The sequence below is a fragment of the Oncorhynchus masou genome, chromosome 20, assembly GCF_036934945.1.
Source record: "Oncorhynchus masou masou isolate Uvic2021 chromosome 20, UVic_Omas_1.1, whole genome shotgun sequence".
NCBI lineage: Eukaryota > Metazoa > Chordata > Actinopteri > Salmoniformes > Salmonidae > Oncorhynchus > Oncorhynchus masou.
The window spans coordinates 30,585,419-30,602,199 of NC_088231.1; the positions used below are offsets into that span (position 1 = coordinate 30,585,419).

The window sequence follows — 16,781 nt, forward strand, 5'->3', positions numbered from 1 at the left end:
GAGGGACAGAGGGTAATGCATAACGTTTACATTATGTCAGGATATGTCACTGAGGGTAATGCATAACGTTTACATTATGTCAGGATATGTCAGAGGGACAGAGGGTAATGTATAACGTTATGTCACTGAGGGTAATGTATAACGTTATGTCACTGAGGGTAATGCATAACGTTTACATTGTCAGGATATGTCAGAGGGACAGAGGGTAATGTATAACGTTATGTCAGGATATGTCACTGAGGGTGATGTATAACGTTTACGTTATTTCAGGATATGTCACAACGTTTACATTGTCACTGAGGGTAATGCATAATGTTTACATTGTCAGGATATGTCACTGAGGGTAATGCATAACGTTTACATTATGTCAGGATATGTCACTGAGGGTAATGCATAACGTTTACATTGTCAGGATATGTCACTGAGGGTAATGCTAGATGTCGAAACAGAACACTTAACCAGATGAATACAGGACCCATCAAGTTAGCCAGGTGTGATTACAGCCATCTATTGTATTTCATGAACATGTCTAGACAATGTTTTTACCTGGAGTTTTTCCTTATTGTAGGTTACTACTTTGACCACTTTGTCTGTGGGTTAGTTTGTGGTTGTTCACTACACTACTCACTCTGTTTAGCACATGGCCTCATATGTGAATCCTTAAAGAGATGCGTAAGAGGGTGTAGACAAAGAGCTCTCCAGTAGGTACCAAAACATTAAAGGGACATTTTCTAAAAAGTGGGGTTACAAGTTGATCAACTTTCAAAGCAGAATTAATTCCCCATTGTTCCTCAACTGTAGTGTATGATGTACCATTTTCTAGCTGTCTCTACATTTATCCAATGTACACAACACAATTTCAAACGTTGCTACATAAGACCGAATCGGGGAGGTCGGTCACATTTGTTAACCATCCGATAACATTGAGTTTACCACAAGTCACCGGCTTCATTAATAAGTGCATCAATGACGTCGTCCCCAGTGACTGTACGTACATATCCCAACCAGAAGCCATGAAACACATCCACAATGATTGGTCCTGTTCACTAGAGAACACTGTTTCAAAACATGTTTCAACCAGGGCAATAACTGTAAACTAAAAATAATAATACTGGTCTAAATATTAATTTTAGGAGGGGTTTTCAATCAGATTTATTTATAAAGCCCTTTTTACAACAGCCGATACAACAAAGTGATACACAGAAACCCAGCCTAAAACCCCAAACAATGTCAATATAGTTTAACCAATAGCAGTTTTTCATGGTTCCAGGAAGTGGATAAAGTTAATGTGCAGAAAGACACTGTTGGAAGAAGCTTCATTTTCCATAGTTCCCAGCGGTCAAAACCATTCGTTTACTAAACAGGGGTGTCACCAAAGTGGTGTTGTATGCATCAGGGAACTCCCAGATGAATTCCATAAAACTAACGATCACATGGAAGGGCAGGACGTCTCTTTGGCACTTCAGACATCTGATTACTGCTGTGTGTCAGTTGAAGAACAGGTCTTGACAGATACGTTGTGTATCTTCAGGGCAGGTGACTTCATGTCCGATGGTTCTGGGATCTGCATAGATCTCATAGTCGTTTCCCCCCTAAAGCAGTGTCAACATTAATATATCATATAGTTTCCCCCCTAAAGCAGTGTCAACATTAATATATCATATAGTTTCCCCCCTAAAGTAGTGTCAACATTAATATATCATGTAGTTTCCCCCCTAAAGCAGTGTCAACATTAATATATCATGTAGTTTCCCCCTAAAGCAGTGTCAACATTAATATATCATGTAGTTTCCCCCTAAAGCAGTGTCAACAATTATATATCATGTAGTTTCCCCCTAAAGCAGTGTCAACATTAATATATCATGTAGTTTCCCCCTAAAGCAGTGTCAACATTAATATATCATGTAGTTTCCCCCTAAAGCAGTGTCAACATTAATATATCATGTAGTTTCCCCCTAAAGCAGTGTCAACATTAATATATCATATAGTTTCCCCCTAAAGCAGTGTCAACAATATATCATGTAGTTTCCCCCTAAAGCAGTGTCAACATTAATATATCATGTAGTTTCCCCCTAAAGCAGTGTCAACATTAATATATCATGTAGTTTCCCCCTAAAGCAGTGTCAACATTAATATATCATGTAGTTTCCCCCTAAAGCAGTGTCAACATTAATATATCATGTAGTTTCCCCCTAAAGCAGTGTCAACATTAATATATCATGTAGTTTCCCCCTAAAGCAGTGTCAACATTAATATATCATATAGTTTCCCCCTAAAGCAGTGTCAACATTAATATATCATATAGTTTCCCCCTAAAGCAGTGTCAACATTAATATATCATGTAGTTTCCCCCTAAAGCAGTGTCAACATTAATATATCATGTAGTTTCCCCCTAAAGCAGTGTCAACATTAATATATCATGTAGTTTCCCCCTAAAGCAGTGTCAACATTAATATATCATGTAGTTTCCCCCTAAAGCAGTGTCAACATTAATATATCATGTAGTTTCCCCCTAAAGCAGTGTCAACATTAATATATCATGTAGTTTCCCCCTAAAGCAGTGTCAACATTAATATATCATGTAGTTTCCCCCTAAAGCAGTGTCAACATTAATATATCATGTAGTTTCCCCCTAAAGCAGTGTCAACATTAATATATCATGTAGTTTCCCCCTAAAGCAGTGTCAACATTAATATATCATGTAGTTTCCCCCTAAAGCAGTGTCAACATTAATATATCATGTAGTTTCCCCCTAAAGCAGTGTCAACATTAATATATCATGTAGTTTCCCCCTAAAGCAGTGTCAACAATATATCATATAGTTTCCCCCTAAAGCAGTGTCAACATTAATATATCATGTAGTTTCCCCCTAAAGCAGTGTCAACATTAATATATCATGTAGTTTCCCCCCTAAAGCAGTGTCAACATTAATATATCATGTAGTTTCCCCCCTAAAGCAGTGTCAACATTAATATATCATGTAGTTTCCCCCCTAAAGCAGTGTCAACATTAATATATCATATAGTTTCCCCCCTAAAGCAGTGTCAACAATATATCATATAGTTTCCCCCCTAAAGCAGTGTCAACATTAATATATCATGTAGTTTGAACCTAAAGCAGTGTCAACATTAATATCATATACTGTAGTTTCCTAAATAAAGCTATAACACGGTCGTCGTCGTCATAGAACTATAACACGGTCGTCGTCGTCAAGCCATGACGCTGTCGTCGCCGTCGTCAAGCCATGACGCGGTCGTCGCCGTCGTCAAGCCATGACGCGGTCGTCGCCGTCGTCAAGCCATGACGCGGTCGTCGCCGTCGTCAAGCCATGACGCGGTCGTCGCCGTCGTCAAGCCATGACGCGGTCGTCGCCGTCGTCAAGCCATGACGCGGTCCTCGCCGTCGTCAAGCCATGACGCGGTCCTCGCCGTCGTCAAGCCATGACGCGTCCTCGCCGTCGTCAAGCCATGACGCGGTCCTCGCCGTCGTCAAGCCATGACGCGGTCCTCGCCGTCGTCAAGCCATGACGCGGTCCTCGCCGTCGTCAAGCCATGACGCGGTCCTCGCCGTCGTCAAGCCATGACGCGGTCCTCGCCGTCGTCAAGCCATGACGCGGGTCCTCGCCGTCGTCAAGCCATGACGCGCGGTCCTCGCCGTCGTCAAGCCATGACGCGGTCCTCGCCGTCGTCAAGCCATGACGCGGTCCTCGCCGCGTCAAGCCATGACGCGTCCTCGCCGTCGTCGTCAAGCCATGACGCGGTCCTCGCCGTCGTCGTCAAGCCATGACGCGGTCCTCGCCGTCGTCAAGCCATGACGCGGTCCTCGCCGTCGTCAAGCCATGACGCGGTCCTCGCCGTCGCCGCTAGCCATGACGCGGTCCTCGCCGTCGTCAAGCCATGACGCGGTCCTCGCCGTCGTCAAGCCATGACGCGGTCCTCGCCCTCGTCGCTGCCATGACGCGGTCCTCGCCGTCGTCAAGCCATGACGCGTCCTCGCCGTCGTCAAGCCATGACGCGTCCTCGCCGTCGCTCAAGCCATGACGCGGTCCTCGCCGTCGTCAAGCCATGACGCGGTCCTCGCCGTCGTCAAGCCATGACGCGGTCCTCGCCGTCGTCAAGCCATGACGCGGTCCTCGCCGTCGTAAAGCCATGACGCGGTCCTCGCCGTCGTAAAGCCATGACGCGGTCCTCGCCGTCGTAAAGCCATGACGCGGCCCTCGCCGTCGTAAAGCCATGACGCGGTCGTCGTCGTAAAGCCATGACGCGGTCGTCGTCGTAAAGCCATGACGCGGTCGTCGTCGTAAAGCCATGACGCGGTCCTCGCCGTCGTAAAGCCATGACGCGGTCCTCGCCGTCGTAAAGCCATGACGCGGTCCTCGCCGTCGTAAAGCCATGACGCGGTCGTCGTCGTAAAGCCATGACGCGGTCGTCGTCGTCGTAAAGCCATGACGCGGTCGTCGTCGTCGTAAAGCCATGACGCGGTCGTCGTCGTCGTAAAGCCATGACGCGGTCGTCGTCGTCGTAAAGCCATGACGCGGTCGTCGTCGTCGTAAAGCCATGACGCGGTCGTCGTCGTCGTAAAGCCATGACGCGGTCGTCGTCGTCGTAAAGCCATGACGCGGTCGTCGTCGTCGTAAAGCCATGACGCGGTCGTCGTCGTCGTAAAGCCATGACGCGGTCGTCGTCGTCGTAAAGCCATGACGCGGTCGTCGTCGTCGTAAAGCCATGACGCGGTCGTCGTCGTCGTAAAGCCATGACGCGGTCGTCGTCGTCGTAAAGCCATGACGCGGTCCTCGCCGTCGTAAAGCCATGACGCGGTCCTCGCCGTCGTAAAGCCATGACGCGGTCCTCGCCGTCGTAAAGCCATGACGCGGTCCTCGCCGTCGTAAAGCCATGACGCGGTGGTCGCCGTCGTAAAGCCATGACGCGGTGGTCGTAAAGCCATGACGCGGTGGTCGTAAAGCTATGACGCGGTGGTCGTCGTCGTAAAGCTATAACGCGGTTGTCGTCGTCGTAAAGCTATAACGCGGTTGTCGTCGTCGTAAAGCTATAACGCGGTTGTCGTCGTCGTAAAGCTATAACGCGGTTGTCGTCGTCGTAAAGCTATAACGCGGTTGTCGTCGTCGTAAAGCTATAACGCGGTCGTCGTCGTCGTAAAGCTATAACGCGGTTGTCGTCGTCGTAAAGCTATAACGCGGTCGTCGTCATAACACGGTTGTCGTCATCATAAAGCTATAACATGGTTGTCGTCATCATAAAGCTACTTACAGGTTTAGTTTTGTCTCCAAAGAAGTGTATGGTTTTATAGGAGTCTTTCTCTACCAGGCCCAGACAGTAACGCTTGTCCCAGCCCTCTGGGAACACATCAAAACTGATCTGACCACCTGCAGAGTTGGAGCGAGGAAGAGTGGGAGGCAGGAAGGGAGAGAAGGAGATTAGAGGTCAGACTCACCTATAGAGAAGTGCTTAGGGTTAGAGGTCAAACTCACTTATAGAGAATTCCTTGGGGTTCAAGGTCAGGGTTTAGAGGTCAGACTCACCTATAGAGAAGGTCAGTCCTTTGCCTTTAAACTCCTCTTGAAGAACGGCAACAAACTTCTCTCTGATTCGTTCTTTCTGTTGAGAGACAGCTGTCAATCAAAGTGACCTAACGACACAGACAGACAGACATCATCCCTCCATACCTGGTCCAGCTGGTAGAACTCTATCCTCTCCTCCTGACTACAGCTCCGCCCGACCGGTGACACGTTCAACATTCCATTACGGAACTCTATAAACGTCCCCCTGAGGAGACGCATACAGACAGACATCATCCCTCCATACCTGGTCCAGCTGGTAGAACTCTATCCTCTCCTCCTGACTACAGCTCCGCCCGACCGGTGACACGTTCAACATTCCATTACGGAACTCTATAAACGTCCCCCTGAGGAGACACATACAGACAGAGGTGGGGTGAGAGAGAGAGACAGGGTGAGTGTGTGTGTGAGAGAGAGTGCGTACCTCTTCCTGGGTAGTGTAATCTAGGCCAGGTAGTTGAGACAGACAGAGATGGTGTGAGAGAGAGAGCGTACCTCTTCCTGGGTAGTGTAATCTTGGCCAGGTAGTTGAGACAGAAGTTGATGAAGTCTTGAAGAAGATCCTCCCCCATGTACGCCTGGATACTCTGAAACAACCAATCACAGCCCTGGATCCTCTGAAACAACCAGTGACTACAACATGTCCATCTTGGTCAATAAACCACATGGGAGCATCAAAGGTTAGAGCTCAGGGTCTCACCTGTATTGCTACCAGCTGTCCATTCTGATAGGCCACCAATCCGTTTTCAGCAAACAGATAGTCCACCTTCTCGACCACTACGACACACAAATGCCCACATTACTACACAGTGTGTGTGTATGTATTGTGGTAAACTATTTAATATAGTCAACTATTGACTAACTAAAACACACCCGTTGTGAATGACTCATTAATGCAGTAAAGATCAATGATGGTTTGTAAGTCGCTCTGGAGAAGAGCGTCTGCCAAATGACTTAAATGTTTAGTGTGTGTGTGTCACGACCTTTACAGAGAAGAGCTGAGAAGGTCAGAGCAGCTAAATACAACCTGACAGATCAGTTGACTCACTCTCTCTCTCACACACACACAGTGTAGATTCGCTGATCTTGATTCCATAGTGAGAAGTTATTGGTTGATTAATTTATATTTATTTTTTATTTTACCTTTATTTAACTTGGCAAGTCAGTTAAGAACAAATTCTTATTTTCAATGATGGACTAGGAACAGTGGGTTAACTGCCTGTTCAGGGGCAGAACGACAGATTTGTACCTTGTCAGCTCGGGGATTTGAACTTGCAACCTTCCGATTACTAGTCCAACACTCTAACCACGAGGCTACCCTGCCGCCCCACATTATGATAAACTGGTTAGTTTGGGTCCTGAATGCGGCTGAAACATTCGGAAAGTATTCAGACATCTTGACTTTCTCCACATCTTGTTATGTTACAGTCTTACACTAAACTTGTGATGTTCGATGGGGTTCAAGTCCGGGGTCGTTGTCCTGTTGGAAGGTGAACCTTCTCCCCAGTCTGAGGTCCTGAGCACCCTGGAGCAGGTCTTCATCAAGGAACTCTCTACTTTGCTCCGTTCATCTTTCCCTTGATCCTGACGAGTCTCTCAGTCCCTGCCACTGAAAAACATCCCCACACCATGATGCTGCCACCACCATGCTTCACCGTAGGGATGGTGCCAGGTTTCCTACAGACATGGTGCTTGGCATTCAGGCCAAAGAGTTCAATCTTGAATTCATCAGACCTGAGAATCTTGTTTCTCGTGGTCAGAGTCCTTTAGGTGTCTTTTGTTAAACTCCAAGCGGGCTGTCATGTGCCTTTTACTGAGGAGTGGCTTCCGTCTGGCCACTCTACCATAAAGGCTTGATTGGTGGAGTGAACTGGCTAGTTTAACAGCATTCCAGACGTGTTTGCAGTATATCAGACACCATTATTCGTTATACTAGTACTCCAATGAAAAAAATACTATTTTCAGAACACAAGGCTGGAAAAACCATGTGCTTATGTATCTATATGCCAACAGCACACAACATTGCATAACACAGTTAATGTCGGAAGTTTACATATACCGCAGCCAAAAATATTTAAACTCAGTTTTTCACAATTCCTGATATTTAATACTAGTAAAAATTCCCTGTCTTAGGTCAGTTAGGATCACCACTTTATTTTAAGACTGTGAAATGTCAGAATAATAGTAGAGAGAATTATTTATTTCAGCTTTTATTTCTTTCATCACATTCCCAGTGAGTCAGAAGTTTACATACACTCAATTAGTATTTGGTAGCATTGCCTTTAAATTGTTTAACTTGGGTCAAATGTTTCGGGTAGCCTTCCACAAGCTTCCCACAATAAGTTGAGTGAATTTTGGCCCATTCCTCCTGAAAGAGCTGGTGTAACTGAGTCAGGTTTGTAGGCCACCATGCTTGCACACGCTTTTTCAGTTCTGACCACAAACTTTCTAGAGGATTGAGGTCAGGGCTTTGTGATGGCCACTCCAATACCTTGACTTTGATGCCCCTTTTGGAAGTATGCTTGGGTTCATTGTCCATTTTGAAGACCCATTTGCGACCAAGCTTTAACTTCCTGACTGATGTCTTGAGATATTGCTTCAATATATACACAGAATTTTCCATCCTCATGTAGCCATCTATTTTGTGAAGTGCATCAGTCCCTCCTACAGCAAAGCACCCCCACAACATGATGCTGCCACCCCCATGCTTCACAGTTGGGACGGGGTTCTTCGGCATTTATTCCTGTAATTATAGGCTTTTATTTCTGTATTGATAGGCATTTATTCCTGTATTTATAGGTATTTATTCCTGTAATTATGGGCTTTTATTTCTGTATTTATAGGCATTTATTCCTGTAATTATAGGCTTTTATTTCTGTTTTTATAGGCATTTATTCCTGTAATTATGGGCTTTTATTTCTGTTTTTAATAGGCATTTATTCCTGTAATTATGGGCTTTTATTTCTGTATTTATAGGCATTTATTCCTGTAATTATAGGCTTTTATTTCTGTATTTAAAGGCATTTATTCCTGCAATTATGGGCTTTTATTTCTGTTTTTATAGGCATTTATTCCTGCAATTATAGGCTTTTATTTCTGTTTTTATAGGCATTTATTCCTGTAATTATAGGCTTTTATTCCTGTATTTATAGGCATTTATTCCTGCAATTATAGGCTTTTATTTCTGTATTTATAGGCATTTATTCCTGTAATTATAGGCTTTTCTGTTTTTATAGGCATTTATTCCTGTAATTATGGGCATTTATTTCTGTTTTTAATAGGCATTTATTCCTGTAATTATGGGCTTTTATTTCTGTATTTATAGGCATTTATTCCTGTAATTATGGGCTTTTATTTCTGTAATTATAGGCTTTTATTTCTGTATTTATAGGCATTTATTCCGGCAATTATGGGCTTTTATTTCTGTTTTTATAGGCATTTATTCCTGCAATTATAGGCTTTTATTTCTGTTTTTATAAGCATTTATTCCTGTAATTATAGGCTTTTATTCCTGTAATTATGGGCTTTTATTTCTGTTTTTATAGGCATTTATTCCTGCAATTATAGGCTTTTATTTCTGTATTTATAGGCATTTATTTATAGGCATTTATTCCTGTAATTATAGGCTTTTATTTCTGTATTTATAGGCATTTATTCCTGTAATTATAGGCTTTTATTTCTGTTTTTATAGGCATTTATTCTTGTAATTATGGGCTTTTATTTCTGTTTTTAATAGGCATTTATTCCTGTAATTATAGGCATTTATTCCTGCAATTATAGGCTTTTAATTCTGTATTTATAGGCATTTATTCCTGTAATTATAGGCTTTTATTTCCATATTTATAGGCATTTATTCCTGTAATTATAGGCTTTTATTTCTATACTCGGCGCGCGTGTAGAGGGACAGGTCGGAACACAATTGAGTGAGACACGGGGGGAAGGGAATTTAGGGAGCAGAACTGTGTGATGCTTGGCTTCTTTTTTGTTGTGTCTTGCAAATGCACATGTACAAATGGAACCCTAGAGTCCTAAATCTCTACAATACACCACTAGAGTCCTACAATATTCCACTAGAGTCCTACATCTCTAAAATACACCACTAGAGTCCTACATCCCTACAATATTCCACTAGAGTCCTACATCCCTAAAATACACCACTAGAGTCCTACAATATACCACTAGAGTCCTACATCCCTACAATATTCCACGAGAGTCCTACATCTCTAAAATACACCACTAGAGTCCTACATCCCTACAATATTCCACGAGTCCTACATCTCTAAAATACACCACTAGAGTCCTACATCCCTACAATATTCCACTAGAGTCCTACATCGCTACAATACACCACTAGAGTCCAACATCTCTACAATACACCACTAGAGTCCTACATCTCTACAATACACCACTAGAGTCCAACATCTCTAAAATACACCACTAGAGTCCAACATCTCTACAATACACCACTAGAGTCCTACATCCCTACAATACACCACTAGAGTCCTACAATACACCACTAGAGTCCTACAATATACCACTAGTCCTACACCCCTACAATATTCCACTAGAGTCCGACATCTCTACAATACACCAGAGTCCTACATCCCTACAATATTCCACTAGAGTCCTACATCCCTACAATATTCCACTAGAGTCCTACATCGCTACAATACACCACTAGAGTCCAACATCTCTACAATACACCACTAGAGTCCAACATCTCTACAATACACCACTAGAGTCCTACATCCCTACAATACACCACTAGAGTCCTACAATACACCACTAAAGTCCTACATCGCTACAATACACCACTAGAGTCCAACATCTCTACAATACACCACTAGAGTCCTACATCGCTACAATATACCACTAGAGGCCCACATCTCTACAATACACCACAGGTAGGATGCAAAACATTCTTGTTTACTGTTCTATGTATGTTGGTAACCAGCTTATAATAGCAATAAGGATCCTGGGTGGATTGTGGTATATTGCTTTTAAATATATTATCTCAAACTCACCCAGACACACCTTAACCCCCTCCTTCCCAGACACAACTTAACCCCTTCCCTCCCAGACACAACTTAACCCCCTCCCTCCCAGACACACCTTAACTCCCACACAGACACTCACCATCATCTCCCAGTTGTTCTTTGATCTTGATGAAGTCCGACCCCCCCACCACGCCGACTCGAACACGCCGCCGCAGACGCTGCAGAAAGTCCTCCATCCCGGGAGTCACCCTCTGAAACACACCAATACACGCTAGTACACTGCTACAACAACCAGTCAATCATACGGTCCTGCCTCGACCCCGGTCCTGCCTCAACCCCGGACCTGCCTCGACCACGGTCCTGCCTCGACCGCTGACACGGCCCTGCCTCTACCACCGATACAGTCTATATCATTCACCTGGTGACTGACTAATATAGCTAAACCATAGCACTCTCTCTCTGTCTATTGCCTGGAGTGTTTACTAACAACGGTCCGTTTTACCTGTCTTGAGTTATTCAGGGTTAGTGAACATGGTTCTATTCATTACCCCGTTTTGCAACAGAAACAGTTTATTCCAAACGTTTCGTAAAGAAAACGAGTTTATATTGGACAAATGCTGGTAGCTGTGAACTAACGTTAACGTTGGGTTATTTTAACAGTCTTTTCGTTAGGTTAGTGGACTGTAGAAGGGGACCGATCGGTAGCAGTACCGTAGGAACTATCGTTGGTGTACTTACCTGTCGGGCGGCAGTCAGCGTCCCGTCCACATCGAAGAGACACAGCGTCGTGGTGTCGACAGCTTCACTCATCTTGTTCGTAATAAATGTGTCGGTAAATGACGCCAGACGGTGTTGGAGGATTAGTTATTCGCCGTCATGGGACACAGAGGACCGACAACTGATATGAGGCGGAAGAGACTAGTGGAGGGACTGCAACGTCATCTGTGCTTTGTGTATACGGAAGTTAGTACAGTCCCTTTGTCCAATCACAGCGCGCTATGGGCGTGGCTTTGTAACGTTGAATTCGCTCGTCGTGTCCGTTCGGGGAACGCCAAATATTTAGTTATTAGCCTGACCATTAAATACTGAATTATTGACCAACATAGAATTGAATAGTTTATTTTATTTGTCACCAGAGTCCTGCTGAATTGAGCTGTGAACAAGTTTTGCACCACTTCGTTTTTTATTTAACCAGGTACTAATGGGGATCCATAATACATACAAATATAGCCCTCAGAGGAGGAGGGTACATGAGGTTATGGACCAGAACAGGGTCATATAGCCAACAGCTCTGAGAGGAGGGTACATGAGGTTATGGACCAGAACAGGGTCATATAGCCAACAGCTCTCAGATACAGAGAGGAGGGTATCAGAACAGGGTCATATAGCCAACAGCACTGAGAGGTGGGTACATGAGGTTATGGACCAGAACAGGGTCATATAGCCAACAGCTCTGAGAGGAGGGTACATGATGAGGTTATGGACCAGAACAGGGTCATATAGCCAACAGCTCTGAGAGGTGGGTACATGATGAGGTTATGGACCAGAACAGGGTCATATAGCCAACAGCTCTGAGAGGAGGGTACATGATGAGGTTATGGACCAGAACAGGGTCATATAGCCAACAGCTCTGAGAGGAGGGTACATGATGAGGCTATGGACCAGAACAGGGTCATATAGCCAACAGCTCTGAGAGGAGGGTACATGATGAGGTTATGGACCAGAACAGGGTCATATAGCCAACAGCTCTGAGAGGTGGGTACATGATGAGGTTATGGACCAGAACAGGGTCATATAGCCAACAGCTCAGAGAGGTGGGTGCATGATGAGGTTATGGACCAGAACAGGGTCATATAGCCAACAGCTCTGAGAGGTGGGTACATGATGAGGTTATGGACCAGAACAGGGTCATATAGCCAAAAGCTCTGAGAGGAGGGTACATGATGAGGTTATGGACCAGAACAGGGTCATATAGCCAACAGCTCAGAGAGGAGGGTACATGATGAGGTTATGGACCAGAACAGGGTCATATAGCCAACAGCTCAGAGAGGAGGGTACATGATGAGGTTATGGACCAGAACAGGGTCATATAGCCAACAGCTCTCAGATACAGAGAGGAGGGTATCAGAACAGGGTCATATAGCCAACAGCTCTCAGATACAGAGAGGAGGGTACATGATGAGGTTATGGACCAGAACAGGGTCATATAGCCAACAGCTCTGAGAGGTGGGTACATGATGAGGTTATGGACCAGAACAGGGTCATATAGCCAACAGCTCAGAGAGGTGGGTACATGATGAGGTTATGGACCAGAACAGGGTCATATAGCCAACAGCTCTGAGAGGTGGGTACATGATGAGGTTATGGACCAGAACAGGGTCATATAGCCAACAGCTCTGAGAGGAGGGTACATGATGAGGTTATGGACCAGAACAGGGTCATATAGCCAACAGCTCTGAGAGGAGGGTACATGATGAGGCTATGGACCAGAACAGGGTCATATAGCCAACAGCTCTGAGAGGAGGGTACATGATGAGGTTATGGACCAGAACAGGGTCATATAGCCAAAAGCTCTGAGAGGAGGGTACATGATGAGGTTATGGACCAGAACAGGGTCATATAGCCAACAGCTCAGAGAGGAGGGTACATGATGAGGTTATGGACCAGAACAGGGTCATATAGCCAACAGCTCAGAGAGGAGGGTACATGATGAGGTTATGGACCAGAACAGGGTCATATAGCCAACAGCTCTGAGAGGAGGGTACATGATGAGGTTATGGACCAGAACAGGGTCATATAGCCAACAGCTCTCAGATACAGAGAGGAGGGTATCAGAACAGGGTCATATAGCCAACAGCTCTCAGATACAGAGAGGAGGGTACATGATGAGGTTATGGACCAGAACAGGGTCATATAGCCAACAGCTCTGAGAGGAGGGTACATGATGAGGTTATGGACCAGAACAGGGTCATATAGCCAACAACTCAGAGAGGAGGGTACATGATGAGGTTATGGACCAGAACAGGGTCATATAGCCAACAGCTCTGAGAGGAGGGTACATGATGAGGTTATGGACCAGAACAGGGTCATATAGCCAACAGCTCAGAGAGGAGGGTACATGATGAGGTTATGGACCAGAACAGGGTCATATAGCCAACAGCTCTGAGTGGAGGGTACATGATGAGGTTATGGACCAGAACAGGGTCATATAGCCAACAGCTCTCAGATACAGAGAGGAGGGTATCAGAACAGGGTCATATAGCCAACAGCTCTGAGAGGTGGGTACATGAGGTTATGGACCAGAACAGGGTCATATAGCCAACAGCTCTGAGAGGTGGGTACATGAGGTTATGGACCAGAACAGGGTCATATAGCCAACAGCTCTGAGAGGAGGGTACATGAGGTTATGGACCAGAACAGGGTCATATAGCCAACAGCTCTGAGAGGAGGGTACATGATGAGGTTATGGACCAGAACAGGGTCATATAGCCAACAGCTCTGAGAGGTGGGTACATGATGAGGTTATGGACCAGAACAGGGTCATATAGCCAACAGCTCTGAGAGGTGGGTAAATGAGGTTATGGACCAGAACAGGGTCATATAGCCAACAGCTCTGAGAGGTGGGTACATGAGGTTATGGACCAGAACAGGGTCATATAGCCAACAGCTCTGAGAGGTGGGTACATGATGAGGTTATGGACCAGAACAGGGTCATATAGCCAACAGCTCTGAGAGGAGGGTACATGATGAGGTTATGGACCAGAACAGGGTCATATAGCCAACAGCTCAGAGAGGAGGGTACATGATGAGGCTATGGACCAGAACAGGGTCATATAGCCAACAGCTCTGAGAGGAGGGTACATGATGAGGTTATGGACCAGAACAGGGTCATATAGCCAACAGCTCAGAGAGGTGGGTACATGATGAGGTTATGGACCAGAACAGGGTCATATAGCCAACAGCTCTGAGAGGAGGGTACATGATGAGGTTATGGACCAGAACAGGGTCATATAGCCAACAGCTCTCAGATACAGAGAGGAGGGTATCAGAACAGGGTCATATAGCCAACAGCTCTGAGAGGTGGGTACATGAGGTTATGGACCAGAACAGGGTCATATAGCCAACAGCTCTGAGAGGTGGGTACATGAGGTTATGGACCAGAACAGGGTCATATAGCCAACAGCTCAGAGAGGTGGGTACATGATGAGGTTATGGACCAGAACAGGGTCATATAGCCAACAGCTCAGAGAGGAGGGTACATGATGAGGTTATGGACCAGAACAGGGTCATATAGCCAACAGCTCTGAGAGGAGGGTACATGATGAGGTTATGGACCAGAACAGGGTCATATAGCCAACAGCTCTCAGATACAGAGAGGAGGGTATCAGAACAGGGTCATATAGCCAACAGCTCTCAGATACAGAGAGGAGGGTACATGATGAGGTTATGGACCAGAACAGGGTCATATAGCCAACAGCTCTGAGAGGAGGGTACATGATGAGGTTATGGACCAGAACAGGGTCATATAGCCAACAACTCAGAGAGGAGGGTACATGATGAGGTTATGGACCAGAACAGGGTCATATAGCCAACAGCTCTGAGAGGAGGGTACATGATGAGGTTATGGACCAGAACAGGGTCATATAGCCAACAGCTCAGAGAGGAGGGTACATGATGAGGTTATGGACCAGAACAGGGTCATATAGCCAACAGCTCTGAGTGGAGGGTACATGATGAGGTTATGGACCAGAACAGGGTCATATAGCCAACAGCTCTCAGATACAGAGAGGAGGGTATCAGAACAGGGTCATATAGCCAACAGCTCTGAGAGGTGGGTACATGAGGTTATGGACCAGAACAGGGTCATATAGCCAACAGCTCTGAGAGGAGGGTACATGATGAGGTTATGGACCAGAACAGGGTCATATAGCCAACAGCTCTGAGAGGTGGGTACATGATGAGGTTATGGACCAGAACAGGGTCATATAGCCAACAGCTCTGAGAGGTGGGTAAATGAGGTTATGGACCAGAACAGGGTCATATAGCCAACAGCTCTGAGAGGTGGGTACATGAGGTTATGGACCAGAACAGGGTCATATAGCCAACAGCTCTGAGAGGTGGGTACATGATGAGGTTATGGACCAGAACAGGGTCATATAGCCAACAGCTCAGAGAGGAGGGTACATGATGAGGCTATGGACCAGAACAGGGTCATATAGCCAACAGCTCTGAGAGGTGGGTACATGAGGTTATGGACCAGAACAGGGTCATATAGCCAACAGCTCTGAGAGGAGGGTACATGATGAGGTTATGGACCAGAACAGGATCATATAGCCAACAGCTCTGAGAGGAGGGTACATGATGAGGTTATGGACCAGAACAGGGTCATATAGCCAACAGCTCTGAGAGGAGGGTACATGATGAGGTTATGGACCAGAACAGGGTCATATAGCCAACAGCTCAGAGAGGTGGGTACATGATGAGGTTATGGACCAGAACAGGGTCATATAGCCAACAGCTCTGAGAGGAGGGTACATGATGAGGTTATGGACCAGAACAGGGTCATATAGCCAACAGCTCAGAGAGGTGGGTACATGATGAGGTTATGGACCAGAACAGGGTCATTATAGCCAACAGCTCAGAGAGGAGGGTACATGATGAGGTTATGGACCAGAACAGGGTCATATAGCCAACAGCTCTGAGAGGAGGGTACATGATGAGGTTATGGACCAGAACAGGGTCATATAGCCAACAGCTCTGAGAGGAGGGTACATGATGAGGTTATGGACCAGAACAGGGTCATATAGCCAACAGCTCTGAGAGGAGGGTACATGATGAGGTTATGGACCAGAACAGGGTCATATAGCCAACAGGCTCAGAGAGGAGGGTACATGATGAGGTTATGGACCAGAACAGGGTCATATAGCCAACAGCTCAGAGAGGAGGGTACATGATGAGGTTATGGACCAGAACAGGGTCATATAGCCAACAGCTCTGAGAGGTGGGTACATGATGAGGTTATGGACCAGAACAGGGTCATATAGCCAACAGCTCTGAGAGGAGGGTACATGATGAGGTTATGGACCAGAACAGGGTCATATAGCCAACAGCTCAGAGAGGAGGGTACATGATGAGGTTATGGACCAGAACAGGGTCATATAGCCAACAGCTCTGAGAGGAGGGTACATGATGAGGTTATGGACCAGAAC

General features: G+C 45.6%; 1 protein-coding gene across 1 annotated transcript; it reads right to left on the minus strand.

Moving 5' to 3' along the window:
• Positions 1 to 1,123: 1,123 nt before the first annotated feature.
• Positions 1,124 to 11,505, minus strand: LOC135507243 (phosphomannomutase 2-like). Its single transcript, XM_064926839.1, has 8 exons — positions 11,311 to 11,505; positions 10,712 to 10,823; positions 6,276 to 6,352; positions 6,071 to 6,162; positions 5,823 to 5,922; positions 5,540 to 5,615; positions 5,268 to 5,383; positions 1,124 to 1,592 (listed from the first exon to the last, which is right to left on the minus strand). The coding sequence occupies exons 1-8, from the start codon at positions 11,380 to 11,382 to the stop codon at positions 1,488 to 1,490; spliced, it is 750 nt and encodes a 249-aa protein (XP_064782911.1). The 5' UTR covers positions 11,383 to 11,505; the 3' UTR covers positions 1,124 to 1,487.
• Between the last annotated feature and the right edge of the window lie 5,276 nt (positions 11,506 to 16,781).

What these genes read in the sequence shown, in the direction of transcription:
- LOC135507243 (XM_064926839.1), bottom strand. Translation starts at nt 11,382, where the DNA reads ATGAGTGAAGCTGTCGACACCACGACGCTGTGTCTCTTCGATGTGGAC. An exon ending in GACAGCTGGTAGCAATACAG is followed by an intron (nt 6,163 to 6,275) that starts GTGAGACCCTGA and finishes TGGTTGTTTCAG; the next exon opens with AGTATCCAGGCGTACATGGG. An exon ending in TTGGAGACAAAACTAAACCT is followed by an intron (nt 1,593 to 5,267) that starts GTAAGTAGCTTT and finishes ACACTGCTTTAG; the next exon opens with GGGGGAAACGACTATGAGAT.